Source organism: Chiroxiphia lanceolata, chromosome 22 (assembly GCF_009829145.1).
Source record: "Chiroxiphia lanceolata isolate bChiLan1 chromosome 22, bChiLan1.pri, whole genome shotgun sequence".
NCBI classification, from domain to species: domain Eukaryota; kingdom Metazoa; phylum Chordata; class Aves; order Passeriformes; family Pipridae; genus Chiroxiphia; species Chiroxiphia lanceolata.
This window is the reverse complement of record NC_045658.1, coordinates 3,459,120-3,471,652: the sequence shown is the minus strand read 5'-3', so window position 1 is coordinate 3,471,652 and position 12,533 is coordinate 3,459,120. Positions and strand designations below refer to the sequence as shown.

General features: G+C 50.0%; 2 protein-coding genes across 3 annotated transcripts in view; one reads left to right on the top strand and one right to left on the bottom strand.

Moving 5' to 3' along the window:
• MTOR (mechanistic target of rapamycin kinase) overlaps nucleotides 1-7,159 on the bottom strand; it is a 62,472-nt gene extending 55,313 nt beyond the window's left edge. The window contains exons 1-10 of one of the 2 annotated variants that reach the window (XM_032709021.1): nucleotides 7,120-7,159; nucleotides 5,915-6,077; nucleotides 5,429-5,537; nucleotides 3,928-4,160; nucleotides 3,384-3,584; nucleotides 2,537-2,671; nucleotides 1,814-2,089; nucleotides 1,392-1,500; nucleotides 386-572; nucleotides 71-199 (exon numbers count right to left, since the gene is read on the bottom strand). In XM_032709021.1, the coding sequence (XP_032564912.1) occupies nucleotides 71-199; nucleotides 386-572; nucleotides 1,392-1,500; nucleotides 1,814-2,089; nucleotides 2,537-2,671; nucleotides 3,384-3,584; nucleotides 3,928-4,160; nucleotides 5,429-5,537; nucleotides 5,915-6,034 (1,499 nt within the window). In that variant the 5' untranslated portion in view covers nucleotides 6,035-6,077; nucleotides 7,120-7,159. Of the gene's footprint in view, nucleotides 1-70; nucleotides 200-385; nucleotides 573-1,391; nucleotides 1,501-1,813; nucleotides 2,090-2,536; nucleotides 2,672-3,383; nucleotides 3,585-3,927; nucleotides 4,161-5,428; nucleotides 5,538-5,914; nucleotides 6,078-7,119 lie in introns of those variants that run through there. The other variant, XM_032709024.1, reaches the window with a different exon arrangement.
• Nucleotides 7,160-7,552: 393 nt separating this feature from the next.
• UBIAD1 (UbiA prenyltransferase domain containing 1) lies at nucleotides 7,553-12,246 on the top strand. Its single transcript, XM_032709190.1, has 3 exons — nucleotides 7,553-7,834; nucleotides 8,549-9,104; nucleotides 10,747-12,246. Exons 1-3 carry the CDS (start codon nucleotides 7,691-7,693, stop codon nucleotides 11,232-11,234), a joined length of 1,188 nt encoding a protein of 395 aa, XP_032565081.1. The 5' UTR covers nucleotides 7,553-7,690; the 3' UTR covers nucleotides 11,235-12,246.
• Nucleotides 12,247-12,533: the final 287 nt, after the last annotated feature.

The window sequence follows — 12,533 nt, the reverse complement described above, 5'->3', positions numbered from 1 at the left end:
CTCATTCTGTAGGGCCAACAATGCCATCCTGTGGCTAGCAGGAAAATACGTTCCTGTGCCTTGTACTCACCTCAGGCCCACAGCCAGCATAGGTTCCAAAAGCTCTTTGATGTCCTGCTGGATACTGGGTCCCATGGCTCGTGCCAACATACTGATGCAGGTGAAGACTGTGGCATCAACCTGCACAGATTTCTGCCTCCTGGAAAGGGATCACATAAAAGTCCGTTAGGAGGAGCTAATATTTTTCAAACATCTTTCCTCATCCTATTCTGCGTTATCAGCCTTACAGAAATAACTTCTGACTTTAATACAATAATTTAATCCCACATCACAAAAACTATTCAAAGAACAGGTGCTTCAATTTCCTTCTCCAACTTTCACATACTTGTGGGCAAAATCCTTTGGGGGAAGAGCTGCTTTTATGATTTCAAGGACTTTTGGCAGGTAAGCTTGAAATTCGGACCTCACAGCCACAGAGAGCAAACCCAAGGCCTGGAAGGCTGCTGTTCTCTCCTTCTCCTTCTTCACACAGCTGAGAACATGATTCATGGTGTCTGGAAGATACTGATCAGCTGCCCACAAGAGAAAACAATACACATATTAGAATTTATTTACGTTTATACAGTTGCATCATATTTGCGACCGTTACAAGTGTAAAACTAGGGAACAGACATAAATTTGCTGACATGATCAGTGGCAAACATATGTCACCATATAATAAAAATTATAACCACAGGAGGATTTGTTTTTAAAAAGAAAAATCACCAAAATAAAAGAGCTATTAAAAAGCCCCATTTGTACCAGGTTTTAAACACAAATAAAATCCAAGCATTTTGATTTTATAGTGATGGATTGGAAATTCGGAAAAACAACAGAAAAGTTGTTCCAACCCACTAAGAGCAGCTTGTTTCCAACTCTGATACTCTCCTAAACTTGCTTGATAAGTCAACTGAACTGCTTTAAAGGTGGTAGGTATTTCCCATTTTTGTTTGTTATTTCCTAGCACACGCAACAGAGAAAAAGGAAGAGAACTCTGATGATATTCGGGATACACTGAGGGGGAGCAAGAGAGCAGAATTCTACTCTAAGTCTGACATACTGAGGGTAAAAAAAAAAAAAAGGAGGTTCTATGTGTTTTGGTATTGATCACAGCATTCAGACAATAGTTTCAATCTATTTTCTTCATCAGAGCAACATTTTGGCATCAGCTATCAAGTCACACTTATTCAGAAAAAAAAGACTGTCCTCCCACAGAGCAATGTGCTCATCTCACAAGCACCACATTTGGTCTGCTGCATTGCCTGCACAAGCTCATCTGGACCAAAGAGAGCTGGACACTTTCCAGCCCAATCTCAGCAACATTTCTAACATCCAACCATCTGTCTTGTCACCTGTGAATGCCGAAGGACGGAAAGCTGCCAACCGCGGGAGGAGATTGAGAACCGTCATCTGGATCAAAGAATTTTTGCTGGTTCTGCACTTGAGAACCCACTGGCAGACCTGAAAGGAGATAGACTGGGCTTAGAAGGATGGCCATTGGCACAAATGTTTATTACCTGGGTGCTTTTAGGCATTCTACTGGCATTTGTTTTCAGAGTCCATCAGAAAGACGGATAATTAAGGCTGTTTCCAAAGGAAGTAAATCACTTGCTCCAAGACAATGACAAAGCCAGGATACATATAATTATTGAGTTTTGAAGGCTCAATTCAGCACTAGACAGTATTGCCTGCTAAGTAAGGACACAGAGGACAACTGCTCTGCCAGAACAGATGTTGTGAACATTGGTAGACAAGTTGAAGAATGAACACTTACTTGATCAAACTTCTCTTCCATCAGATCCCTGCAGCATCGACTTTCTACCAAAGTAGACTTTGCTGGGACAGGAGAGGTTGCAAATCCCATGATTCCTTGGTGAGCACTGTACCCCAGGAGACCAGCCAAAGCATTGGACTGGGAGGGCTGAAGAGACTGGAAGCTCGTGAAGGGAGTGATGTGCCGAGGTTTGGTACTGAAGCCCATCAGGTCTTTGCAGTACTTGTCATGCACAAGCTGCTGCTGAGTGATCTCTTCCATCTCCTCTCTAAGGCGCTGGACAAAGCAGAAGAGAATTAAAAAACTAAAAAGTAGCTGAATAAGATACTCCCAGCAGAGTGCTCCCCAAATCTCCTCAGCAGCATCCTGTGTAATTGATATGCAAGTGGCTGTAAAACATCAACTGAGCAAAACCCACTAAAAATATTTGGGTATCTAACATGCAAGAGAGTCCTCATTCCACAGAAAATTCTTTTTCATTGTAATTAATCCAGTTAACAGCCTTTCCATCAGAGCTTAACACAACCTCAGCCCAAACTTGTCCCTGTCATTTCTCTGACACACTTCAATTTGTAATAATCAATGCTCTGACTCCACATTCAGACAATTCTTCCGCCCAACAACCCCATTGCAAACACAGTGGGATATTTCCACAGACTGCAGAGTTGCTGCACACTGTCAATCAATCAACCCCTGTGATCCCCAACTTGTTCCTTTGCTCACCTCTCCCTCCATACTGCTGATTCTCACTAGCTCATTGAGGATCAATAAGGCACCATGGATTCGGTCATCACGATTCATTCCTTTCTCTTTGGCCAAAGTCTCATCAAAGCCCTTCTCAGCCTCCTCGTATGTATGCTTGGGGGGGAAAGAAAAAAAATCTCAGTGATAATGCAGAAACAGAGCCTGTGGAAACAAAGTAGCACTGCCAGTCAAGAGTTACTGATGCCCTGAATTTTCCAAGAGTAGCCACAAACCTCAACTGAGTAATAACAGAACTACAACAGAACAAAATTCAGATTCACCCCCAAAGTTGTAGACTGTGCTGTAAAGCATTTTCAACAGCACTAATCAAACAGCATGGTACAGACTCCATCAGCACTTATTTGATTATAAGGAATCCAAGTTCACAACATTTGACTGCAAGGCCCAAAACTGATTTGATATCATGAAGCTTGACAATGGCAGCAAAGCAAAGGGTCAGACCAAAGACTTCTCACGTTTCTCATTTAGGTTTTATTTGCACTAATAAAACCATCTGCTAGTAAGAGATGACAATAGATAGATGACTGCATGGCTCTAAAACTAGGTCAGGTTTAACAGCTGAAAATGAGCCACAGACAAAGCAATAGATTCTTGAAGGAGTTAAGCCTCTTTCTTACTTTTAGAGTGCATTAAAGCAACTACTCATTTTGGAACCCATCATATTTTCAACCCTTTCAAGGGGAGGCAGTTTTCTGCTGACAAAGCTGACACAGGTTCTTAGCTTAGACAGCTCTTCTGAAAACTGGCCCTTGACCATCTGCATTGCACTACGAGGGGCTGCTTCAAAACAAAGCTATTTTCTTACCCTGTACCACTGGGGCTTCTGCATCTCTTTCGGCTCCCGCTGCGTGGTGAGGATAAGGCAGGCTCTTAAGGCAGACACAGCTCCCTCTCGGATGGCCTGTTTGGGATCCCACACAGCCACAAATATGTTGTCAAAGAACGGCTGCACTTGCTGGAAGAAGAAGGTGGGCACGCTGATTGCCAGCTCCCGCAGGACAAGAACCTGGAGGTGGGGAGGGAAACAGGAACAATCTGGAGGATGAGCACCCAGAGACAAACCCCGTAACTTGTAGAGCGTAGTATCATTTATTTAGACTGTCGATATCTGTGAGTTTGACTGTTTCCAGCTCCACACTTTTACAGTTCCTACACATCGGTGTCTCAGCCTTCTTTAGTCACTGGGCTAAGGTAAAAGCAACGAGGCAGCACTGCCATGAGAGCACCACAGATCCTCAGACATTCCCAGAGCTTTTCGGCAGCTCTCTGTGTGCACATCTCCCACCACTGTTCTCTGATCCCAACCATCCCATTCCAAATCAGGCGAGGACAACAAAAAGATCACTTACAGCTGCATGTCTTCGCCCCTCGTTCCTGTCAGCTCCCAGCCATTCCAGGGCCCTTTTCACCTCAAACTCCACGTACTCAGCTGTGAAGGTGTCTCCAGCCATCGCCAGCCGCCCGATGGCCTTGGAGGCCATTTCCATCACCACGGGGTCATTGGATGGCAACAGGTTCCTCAGGTAGTTGGCAAACCTGCCAATTCGGGTGGCATTACCTCCCTCCACACCAATGAGGCTCGCTGCAGAGAGAGGGAGCAATGCTGTAGGTTCTCCTTAACAGTCAGTGAGGCAGACAGCAGGTAATCCCTGGATGAGAGTTAGCGTTCCCTATCCATTCCCTAAAGATTCCCATTAACACCTCAGAGGGAAAAAAAAAATACTCAAACATATTCCAGCTCATGTTCTTTTGAGCCAGAACTTGTTGAGTGAGCAGGAAAACACACTCAGTAGCTTCAAAAATTTTCCAAATTTTTAGTTTTAAAAGAGAAAAAAAATATCCACCCTGAGATCACAGACCCATTCTCAACAGAAAGGCATCCATCACATGCAACTATTATGGCTGGTCTGCCCCAGGAGAGAAGTCAAGGACTGAATGGACCAAGGAAATGCTCTCCCTTTAGCCCTAGAGATAGTCTGTCCTGGCCAGGATGGAAGCACTTCATCAGGTAGCAGTGAGGCAGAAGCTTTCACTGCCAGTGCCTGGGTTGTACCTGCTCTGTAGACAAAGAAGCCATCAGTGTCCAGGAGTGTCAAGCCAGCACCTTTCAACAGCACTAAATTCACAGAAACAATTTTGAAGTGATACCATCACCTCAAGATCAGGTAAAGTCAACAGATATCTCTTTAGTTAAGGGACCTTCACTGTCTTCAAACATGTTGGGATTGGATGATTAGCTCTGTGAGCCTAAACCATAAACACCTCCTGTGGTTATTAAAGAAGTAACTGCTACAACACAGGCCACTTGCTTGGAAGGCAAAGTATTTATGCAAGCTGACTTCCTCAAGAGATGCAGCTCTGCCACCTCACAGCAAACACACAACCAGAGCCACTGATGGAGCAGCTGATCAGAACCAGAGCAGCTTGGTGAGCCCTTCCCAGGGATGGAAGCTGCTGTTATGGAGACAGGTAAATTTAAATAACAAGAATCAGCCTCCCCAGACAGAATAGAGTTGAGAAAGGCAGCACACCCTGATACATATAAATGGGCAGAACAAAGTGTTTGCAGCTGAGCTCCAGAACAGAATTTCCATGTGCTCAGCACTCACATTTGATGCTCCACTCCCAGAGAAGCTCAGGGCCTATTAAGCACCAGGTTTTCAGCCACTCTCAGCACTCAGCAGCTCCCATGCTGACACTTCAGACAGATTCTGAGAGCCCAGCAATGAGCCTACTGAGCAGTCAGACATCAGGCCCTGAGTACAAAAGCTCACTCCTTTTGAAAATCTGTCTCTGAAGACAGATGCATGAAGAGAAATGTCACCAGAGGCATTAAGCCCTTTCACTCACCAATAGCCAGAATACCACCCTTCCTTTCATTTGCATCAGAGCTGGAGACCAGTTCAAATATGTGATGGTTCAGCTGATCGTAGAACCTGGTAGATTCTTCCTGACTCATCTGTAAAAGCAAAAAGTTCAAATCAGCTTTCAGCATTCTCTCCCTCCTTCCTGCCCCCAAAACCTCCGTAAAGACAACACTTCTTAAACCACTTAAACAGAAAGAAATTAAATCAACCACCCATTACAAACTAAAAACAGCATCTCTTTTTTGTGCCCTGAACACAGTAAGTTCATTTATTCTGGATGTTCTGTGGTGTTTGACCACCCATTTATGCCACCAACTCACCACTTCTACATGCTAGGGCAAAGATAAGCTCCCTGCTATGCCCCGTCTCCTCCCTGAGACCAGGCTCCATGTTCCAAAAATCCCCCTTGCCAGAGCACCCAGCCCTCAGAGGACACACAGGGAGGAACGATGCCATTTGCAGCACTCACCTCCCTCAGCTCCATGGTGACATAGTGCTGCAGGTCCTTGGCAGCCTTGGCCCTCGTCTCCTCGCTGCGACTCTTCAAGCCATTGGCGAATTGCTGGAGGATGGACACGGTGCCCGACATGGTGGTGGCAGGTGGGGCCCGGGGGCATCCAGTCCTGCAAGTTCTTCAGAGAGAGACACGGGGTTTTTTTTACAGCTTGAATTGAAAAACCTGAGCTTCTTCCTTGAGGCTGCTCCTGCTGCCCGTTTTCAAAGCACACATCCTATGGCATGCAGGGATGCTGTGCCAGCAGAGCATAAAATTACAGGAAATGAGTATATTCCTCAGGCCTGTGATAAAACTGTATCACCACGTATCCTGACCCCCAGCCTATTTGCTCTCCAGTTCCTCAAACACCAAAATACACTGCAGCAGGTCAGGTGCCCCATGGTGATCTAATTCTAAATCAATGGTCATGCAACAGCTGAAAAACAGTAGAGTCAGACTGGGGTTTGCAATTAGCCCACAAGAAGTAGGCACAATCATTCCCAGGATTAGACCAGTATCCTATCTGACTCCTCCTTGAACACTTCCATCCAAGTTTGTCCATGGAAATCCCAGTGTTATGCCAACACAAGGAAGACTGAGCACTCAGGGCCTGGCAAGCATTACATCCTCCAGCAGATATTTACAGATGGCAAGTCCACTTATAGCAACACCAACCACTGCAATCCGGGCTCTCCTACCACAACACACAACCAAACTTTCTCAGGGGCCTTTCTTTACACCAAGAGCATTTCAGAGGCTTGACACCACCCCCCGCCCCGCTATTTTCATATTACATAAGCCCAAACCGAGCGCTGACACCAAAACTTCCACTGCTTCTCCCTAAACATTCCCCAGAGGTCCACAGGGATCGCAGCGTGAAGTGGGAGCCGGGAGAGGATCCCCCGGGCGAGAGAGAAGCCGGGGGGTGCTGCCCGTCGCCGCTGCCCAGTGTCCCTGCCCGGGGCTCCCTCACGGCCGCGCTGGCAGCAGGACCCGCCAGGCCCGCGCCCGGGGGGCTCCGCAGGCCGGCGCTGAGGGAAGGCTGAGCCTGGGCCCTGCCGCGGCGCCGGGGGCTCGGGCGGGGCGCTGCGGGCGGGCAGCGGGAGGCGAGGGGAAGGGGAGGCGATGCCGAGGGGAGGGAGGCACCGCCGCGCACTCCCAGTCACTCTCTCACTCACCCGCCGCCGCCCCGGCCCCGCCGGCTCCCCCGCTCCGGGCCCCGCGCCCGCCCCGCCGCCGCGCCCGCCGCGCCGGCCGGCCCCCGCTGGCCAATGGGCGCCCGGGAACGCCGTGATGAGCATGGGTTCTGGCCAATAGAAAAAGAGCGAAAGGGAAGGGGCGCTGGCAGCCCCGCCTCTTAGCCCAAGGAACGGCAAGGACAGCCGCCTGCTGACCAATCATCAAGCAGATCTGAGTGAGTGGCAGTAGTTGCGACAAATAGAAAGGCTACGCTGGCTCTCTAGGCCCACCCCCCAGACGCCGGCTTCCGCCCTTCCTTGCGGCGCCCGCCATGGCGAGGCTGCAGCGCGGGGGGTGTGCGGAGTCGCCGGCAGCGTCTGCACCGGCTGCTGTGGGGCTTTCGGCGCTGTCCGCACAGCCCACACGCCGCCGTCCCGGGCTCTGCGCTGCACAGGCAGGGATTAGACGGATGGATAAAGAACTGGCTGCTCGGCCGCACTGCGGTCAGCGGCTCACTGTCCACGTGGAGACCAGTGAGGACAGAGATCCCTCGGGGGTCGTGTGGGGCCGATGCTGCTCAACAGCTTTGTCGGCGACATGGACGGTTTGACTGAGGCACCGTCAGCAAGTGACACCGAGCTGTGTGGTGCCGTCAGACACCGGAGGGAAGAGATGGGAACTGGAGCACCTCCCCTATGGAAGGAACAGAAGGTTGTGTGGAGACCTTAGGGCAGCCTTACGGAACCTGAAAGGGACTACAAGGAGACCCTTCCTCAGGAACTGTAGTGACAGGACAAGGGGGAACGCGCTCAGGCTGAAAGAAGGAAAATTTAGATTAGATATCAGAAAAACATTTTTCGCCGTGAGGGTGGTGAGGCCCTAGAGCGGGTTGCCCAGAGCAGCTGTGACTGCCTCATCCCTGGAAGTGCCCAAAGCCGGGTTGGAGTGAGCTCGGAGCCCCCCAGTCCCTGGAAGGTGTCCCCGCCCGGCGCAGGGGTGGGAATTTAAATGATCTTTGCGGTCCCTCCGCGCCCGCCCCACGCCCGGGGTGTGGCTGCAGTCTGCGCATGCGCGCAGGGAGCGGCGCGCCATCGAAATGTGTCCGGCCGCCCCTGACAGCCCCGGGAGCGGCCGCGGCGGCTGCGGGCGCTCCGTGCCCGCGATGACTCCTCCAGTCCCGGTGCCGGCGCGTGCCGCGGGGTGACCCCCTCGCCGCCGCGCGTGACGCCGCGGGCCGATTAATTTTTCCATTCAATCCGTGTACGCCGGGAGGTGCCGGCCGGTGCGGAACCCCTCGCGCGGGGGCGACGAGGCGGGGCGGGCCGGCGGTAAGGCGGGTAGTGGCGGCGCTCCCGCTTCCCCCCTCAGGTCGCCATGGCCCCCCCCGGGCCCCGCCGCCCCGATAACGCGCGGCCCTTCCCTTTCTAGGTGCTGCTGCTGCTGCGAGCCGGCGGGGCGAGCATGGGGCCGGCGGAGCCGGTGCAGAAGATCAGCATCAGCGCCGAGAGCCCCCGCGGGAGCGAGAGGAACGGCGGCGGCTCGGCGCTGGCGGGCGCTGAGGGGGCCGCTCCCGGCGGCTGGAGGCACAAATGCGCGGCCTATGTGCTGGCCCTGCGGCCGTGGAGCTTCAGCGCCTCGCTGACCCCCGTGGCGCTGGGCAGCGCGCTCGCCTACCGCGCCGAGGGAGCGCTGGACCCGGGGCTGCTCCTGGGGAGCGCCGTGACCGTCCTGGCCGTGCACGGCGCCGGCAACCTGGTGAACACCTACTACGACTTCTCCAAGGGTATCGATCACAAGAAGAGCGATGACAGGACGTTGGTGGACCAGATTTTGGAGCCGCAGGACGTGGTGCGGTTTGGGGTGTTCCTGTACACCGTGGGCTGTATCTGCGCTGCCGGGCTCTACGCTGTCTCCACGCTCAAACTGGAGCACCTGGCGCTGATTTACTTCGGAGGACTTTCTAGCTCCTTCCTTTATACCGGGGGTAAGTGCTGCGTCCCGTCTGCTGTGAATCTGAGTGTAAATGTGATAGAATTAGCTGAGTTGTCCAAGGGTTTCTAGAAGATGCAAATTATCTATGTAGTGTACTGCCCTAAAAGTATTTGGTGGTGTTTCCTGGAGTGCGGGTACATAAACTTGTATTCTTTCCAGTTGATTGTTGTGGGAAGAGTCACGCTAAGTTCTTCAGTTGGAAAGTGGTGTTGAAACATTGTTATTTACACATATGGCTTTAGGTGCTTATCAGAACCATTACTGAATCTTTTTGTGATGCTTATCTCCTATTCCTTAGCGGGGTACCTCACACCCTATATTCTTTGGTGGAATTGTTATTTTGTTTTAGAATGTCTCGTTGTTATTCTGTACTTGGAGCTTCTTTGCCAATGCTGAACAGTTTATGTTTGTTCTTAATGAGAGGAGGATAATTTTAGTGCCTTCCTGTGTTGGATATATACAAACATCATTACTAGGAGAAGAAAAACCAACTCAGTTTCAAACTGTCAGACATTCAGCTTTGTTGGTTTCTCGGAAAGAATCTTGTCAGTTTTGCATTTTGTTCTGAGCATTTTATATCTTTCTTCAGGATTGGGTTCTGGTATGCACAATCACACTGAAGAGTACCTTATTTGTAGGGATTTCTGCAGAAATAGGTACTTAATAGAAATAGATATGAGGATGGATATTAGAACCTGGTCCTTAGTATCACAGAATCAACTAGGTTGGAAAAGACCTCTGAGATCATCAAGTCCAACCTTTGACCCAACACCACCTTGTCACCCAAACCATGGCACTGATGCCACATCCAGTCTCTTCTTAAACACCTCCAGGGATGGTGACTCCACCAGCTCTCTGGGCAGCCCATTCTAATGTCTAATCACTCTCTCTGGAAAGAGTGATGTCCAACCTAAACCTCCCGTGGTGCAGCTTAAGGCTGTGCCTTCTTGTCCTACTGCTGGTTGTCTGGGAGAACAGACCGACCCCCACCTGGCTACACCCTCCGGTCAGGGAGTTGTAGAGAGCAATAAGGTGTCCCCTGAGCTTCCTCCTCTCCAGGCTGAGCCCCCCCAGCTCCTTCAGCTGCTCCTCACAGGACTTGTGCTCCAGACCCTTCACCAGCCTCATTGCCCTTCTTTGGACATGCTCCAGCACCTCAGTATCCTTCCTGAATTGAGGAGCCCAGAACTGGACACAGCACTCAAGGTGTGGCCTAACTAGTGCCAAGTACAGGGAAAGAATCACTTCCCTGGTCCTGCTGGCCACACCATTCCTGATACAGGAATATGCTTCTTATCCATAGCTGCATGTGCATTGCTTGTTTTGCAATATTCCCATGGGAAAGGGCTGATCTGTTGTGTCATTCATTATCTTCTGTCAAACTGGAGATGTTTGGTGATGCTTCATTTTGGTCCTTAGTTTCTGTTACGTTGTTTGACTGGAGTAATCCAGAAGCTGCATTCCCTCCATTATCTTTGAAAAAAAGGGATAATATGCTTCTTGTCCACATCTGCATGTGCATTGGTTGTTTTGCCATATTCCCACGGGGAAGGGCTGATCTGTCGTGTCATTCATTCTCTTCTGTCAGACTGGAGTTGTTTGGTGATGCTTCCTTTTCTTGTGTCTTGCCACAGGGATCGGATTTAAGTACGTTGCCCTGGGGGACGTGGTGATCCTGATCACCTTCGGGCCGCTGGCCGTCATGTTCGCCCACGCGGTGCAGGTGGGGTACCTGTCGGTGTCCCCCCTGCTCTACGCCGTGCCCCTGGCCCTCAGCACCGAGGCCATCCTGCACAGCAACAACACGCGCGACATGGAGTCGGACCGGCAGGCGGGGATCGTCACCCTGGCCATCCTCATCGGCCCCACCTTCTCCTACATCCTCTACACCGTCCTGCTCTTCCTGCCCTACCTGATCTTCTGTGTGCTGGCCACACGCTACACCATCAGCATGGCCCTGCCCCTGCTCACCATCCCCATGGCCTTCTCGCTGGAGAGACAGTTCCGCAGCCGGAGCTTCAACAAAATCCCGCAGCGGACAGCCAAGCTCAACCTCCTCCTGGGGCTCTTCTATGTGTTTGGCATCACACTGGCACCAGCTGGGGCTCTGCCCAAGCTGTGACACCACCTGTAGAGCCAGGCCTCACGATCCAGTATTCATGCCAGTTAATTGGGGATTTTGGGGGGGTAAATGACCCGTTATGGGCAGTGGGGAGGACGGAAAGATTGTCTCACACTGTTCGTTGTGAATGTTATCATTTCTAGTCCTGGTCAGCTTGTACAGCAGACTGTAAAATACTGATTTGTCGGTTCTTCAAAAGGGATGAACTGTGTGGCTTTGCCTCAGGGGGAGCAAGGTGACATGAGGTGTAGGAATGTTTAAAAAACCTTATCCTTCTGCCACTGAATTTTTTCACTGTCAGCTCAATGGAAGCTGGAGCCTCAAGTCAAACTCTCTGTTCACTTCACAAGCACAGTGATTGCTCTTATCACTTCTTTTCTTACCATGGTCAGGGAGTCCAGTGGCTCCTATGTGGTCAAGAGAAAACACTGCCAAATGTTGAGCATCATAACAACATAGGTGCTATTACTTCACTCTCTTGTCAACATAGTTCATCTGTTGTATGTTTTAATTTTTTTTGTTTTTCCTAGCCAAATATTGAGCTTTCATTTCCAAGCCCCCTGAAATGCACTAGATTCATTAGCTGTTGCTTGTTCCTTATAGTCTAGAAATGTCATAGTTATAAATCTCTGTGGAATGTGGTGCTAAAATGGAGCATGATTAGCCCACTGCACAAATTTTGAGCCAAAACCAGTGAATCTGTATTCTGCCACGAAAGCTGAAGCTGCAAATGCAAACCATGCAACTGGAAAGCCCTCAATGGGTAGAAAAACGAATGGTTTCCATTTTTGCATTTGCTTAGAAATGGCAGTTTTGGAGTTAAAGGGGAGCTTTCTCTGAATGGCTGTGGATTAGTGGATACCTGGGTGGAAGAACAAATTCTTGGTTTAAAAAAAGGTGTGGACTTTTTTTTTCATTTGTTTTTCTTGGTTTATTTAGATGCCCAGAGTATGTCTTATTCTAAGAAGCCCAGTTTAGCAAAGGAGAAATATACAGGGCTAGAAAATTAGGACTGGAAAGAGGAAGAAACCGATTTCATTAGCAAGATTTTTCCTAACGGAGTCCAGAGTTTGTGTCACTGAATCACAATTAAGTGAGCTCTGAAAGGATGTTCTCCACCCCTTTTCCCCCCCTCTATTCCTTACAGTGTTGCTTTGTTTTCTCCTGCAGCTCTTGCCACTTGCTGTCCATGTGGCCCTTTGGAGAACTGAATGTTTCAGCAGTTATGTAGCTCTGTGAAAAACATGCCAAAGGGGGAAAAAGTGTGCCTTCCAGTGCAGAGCTGGATTTGATCCGTAC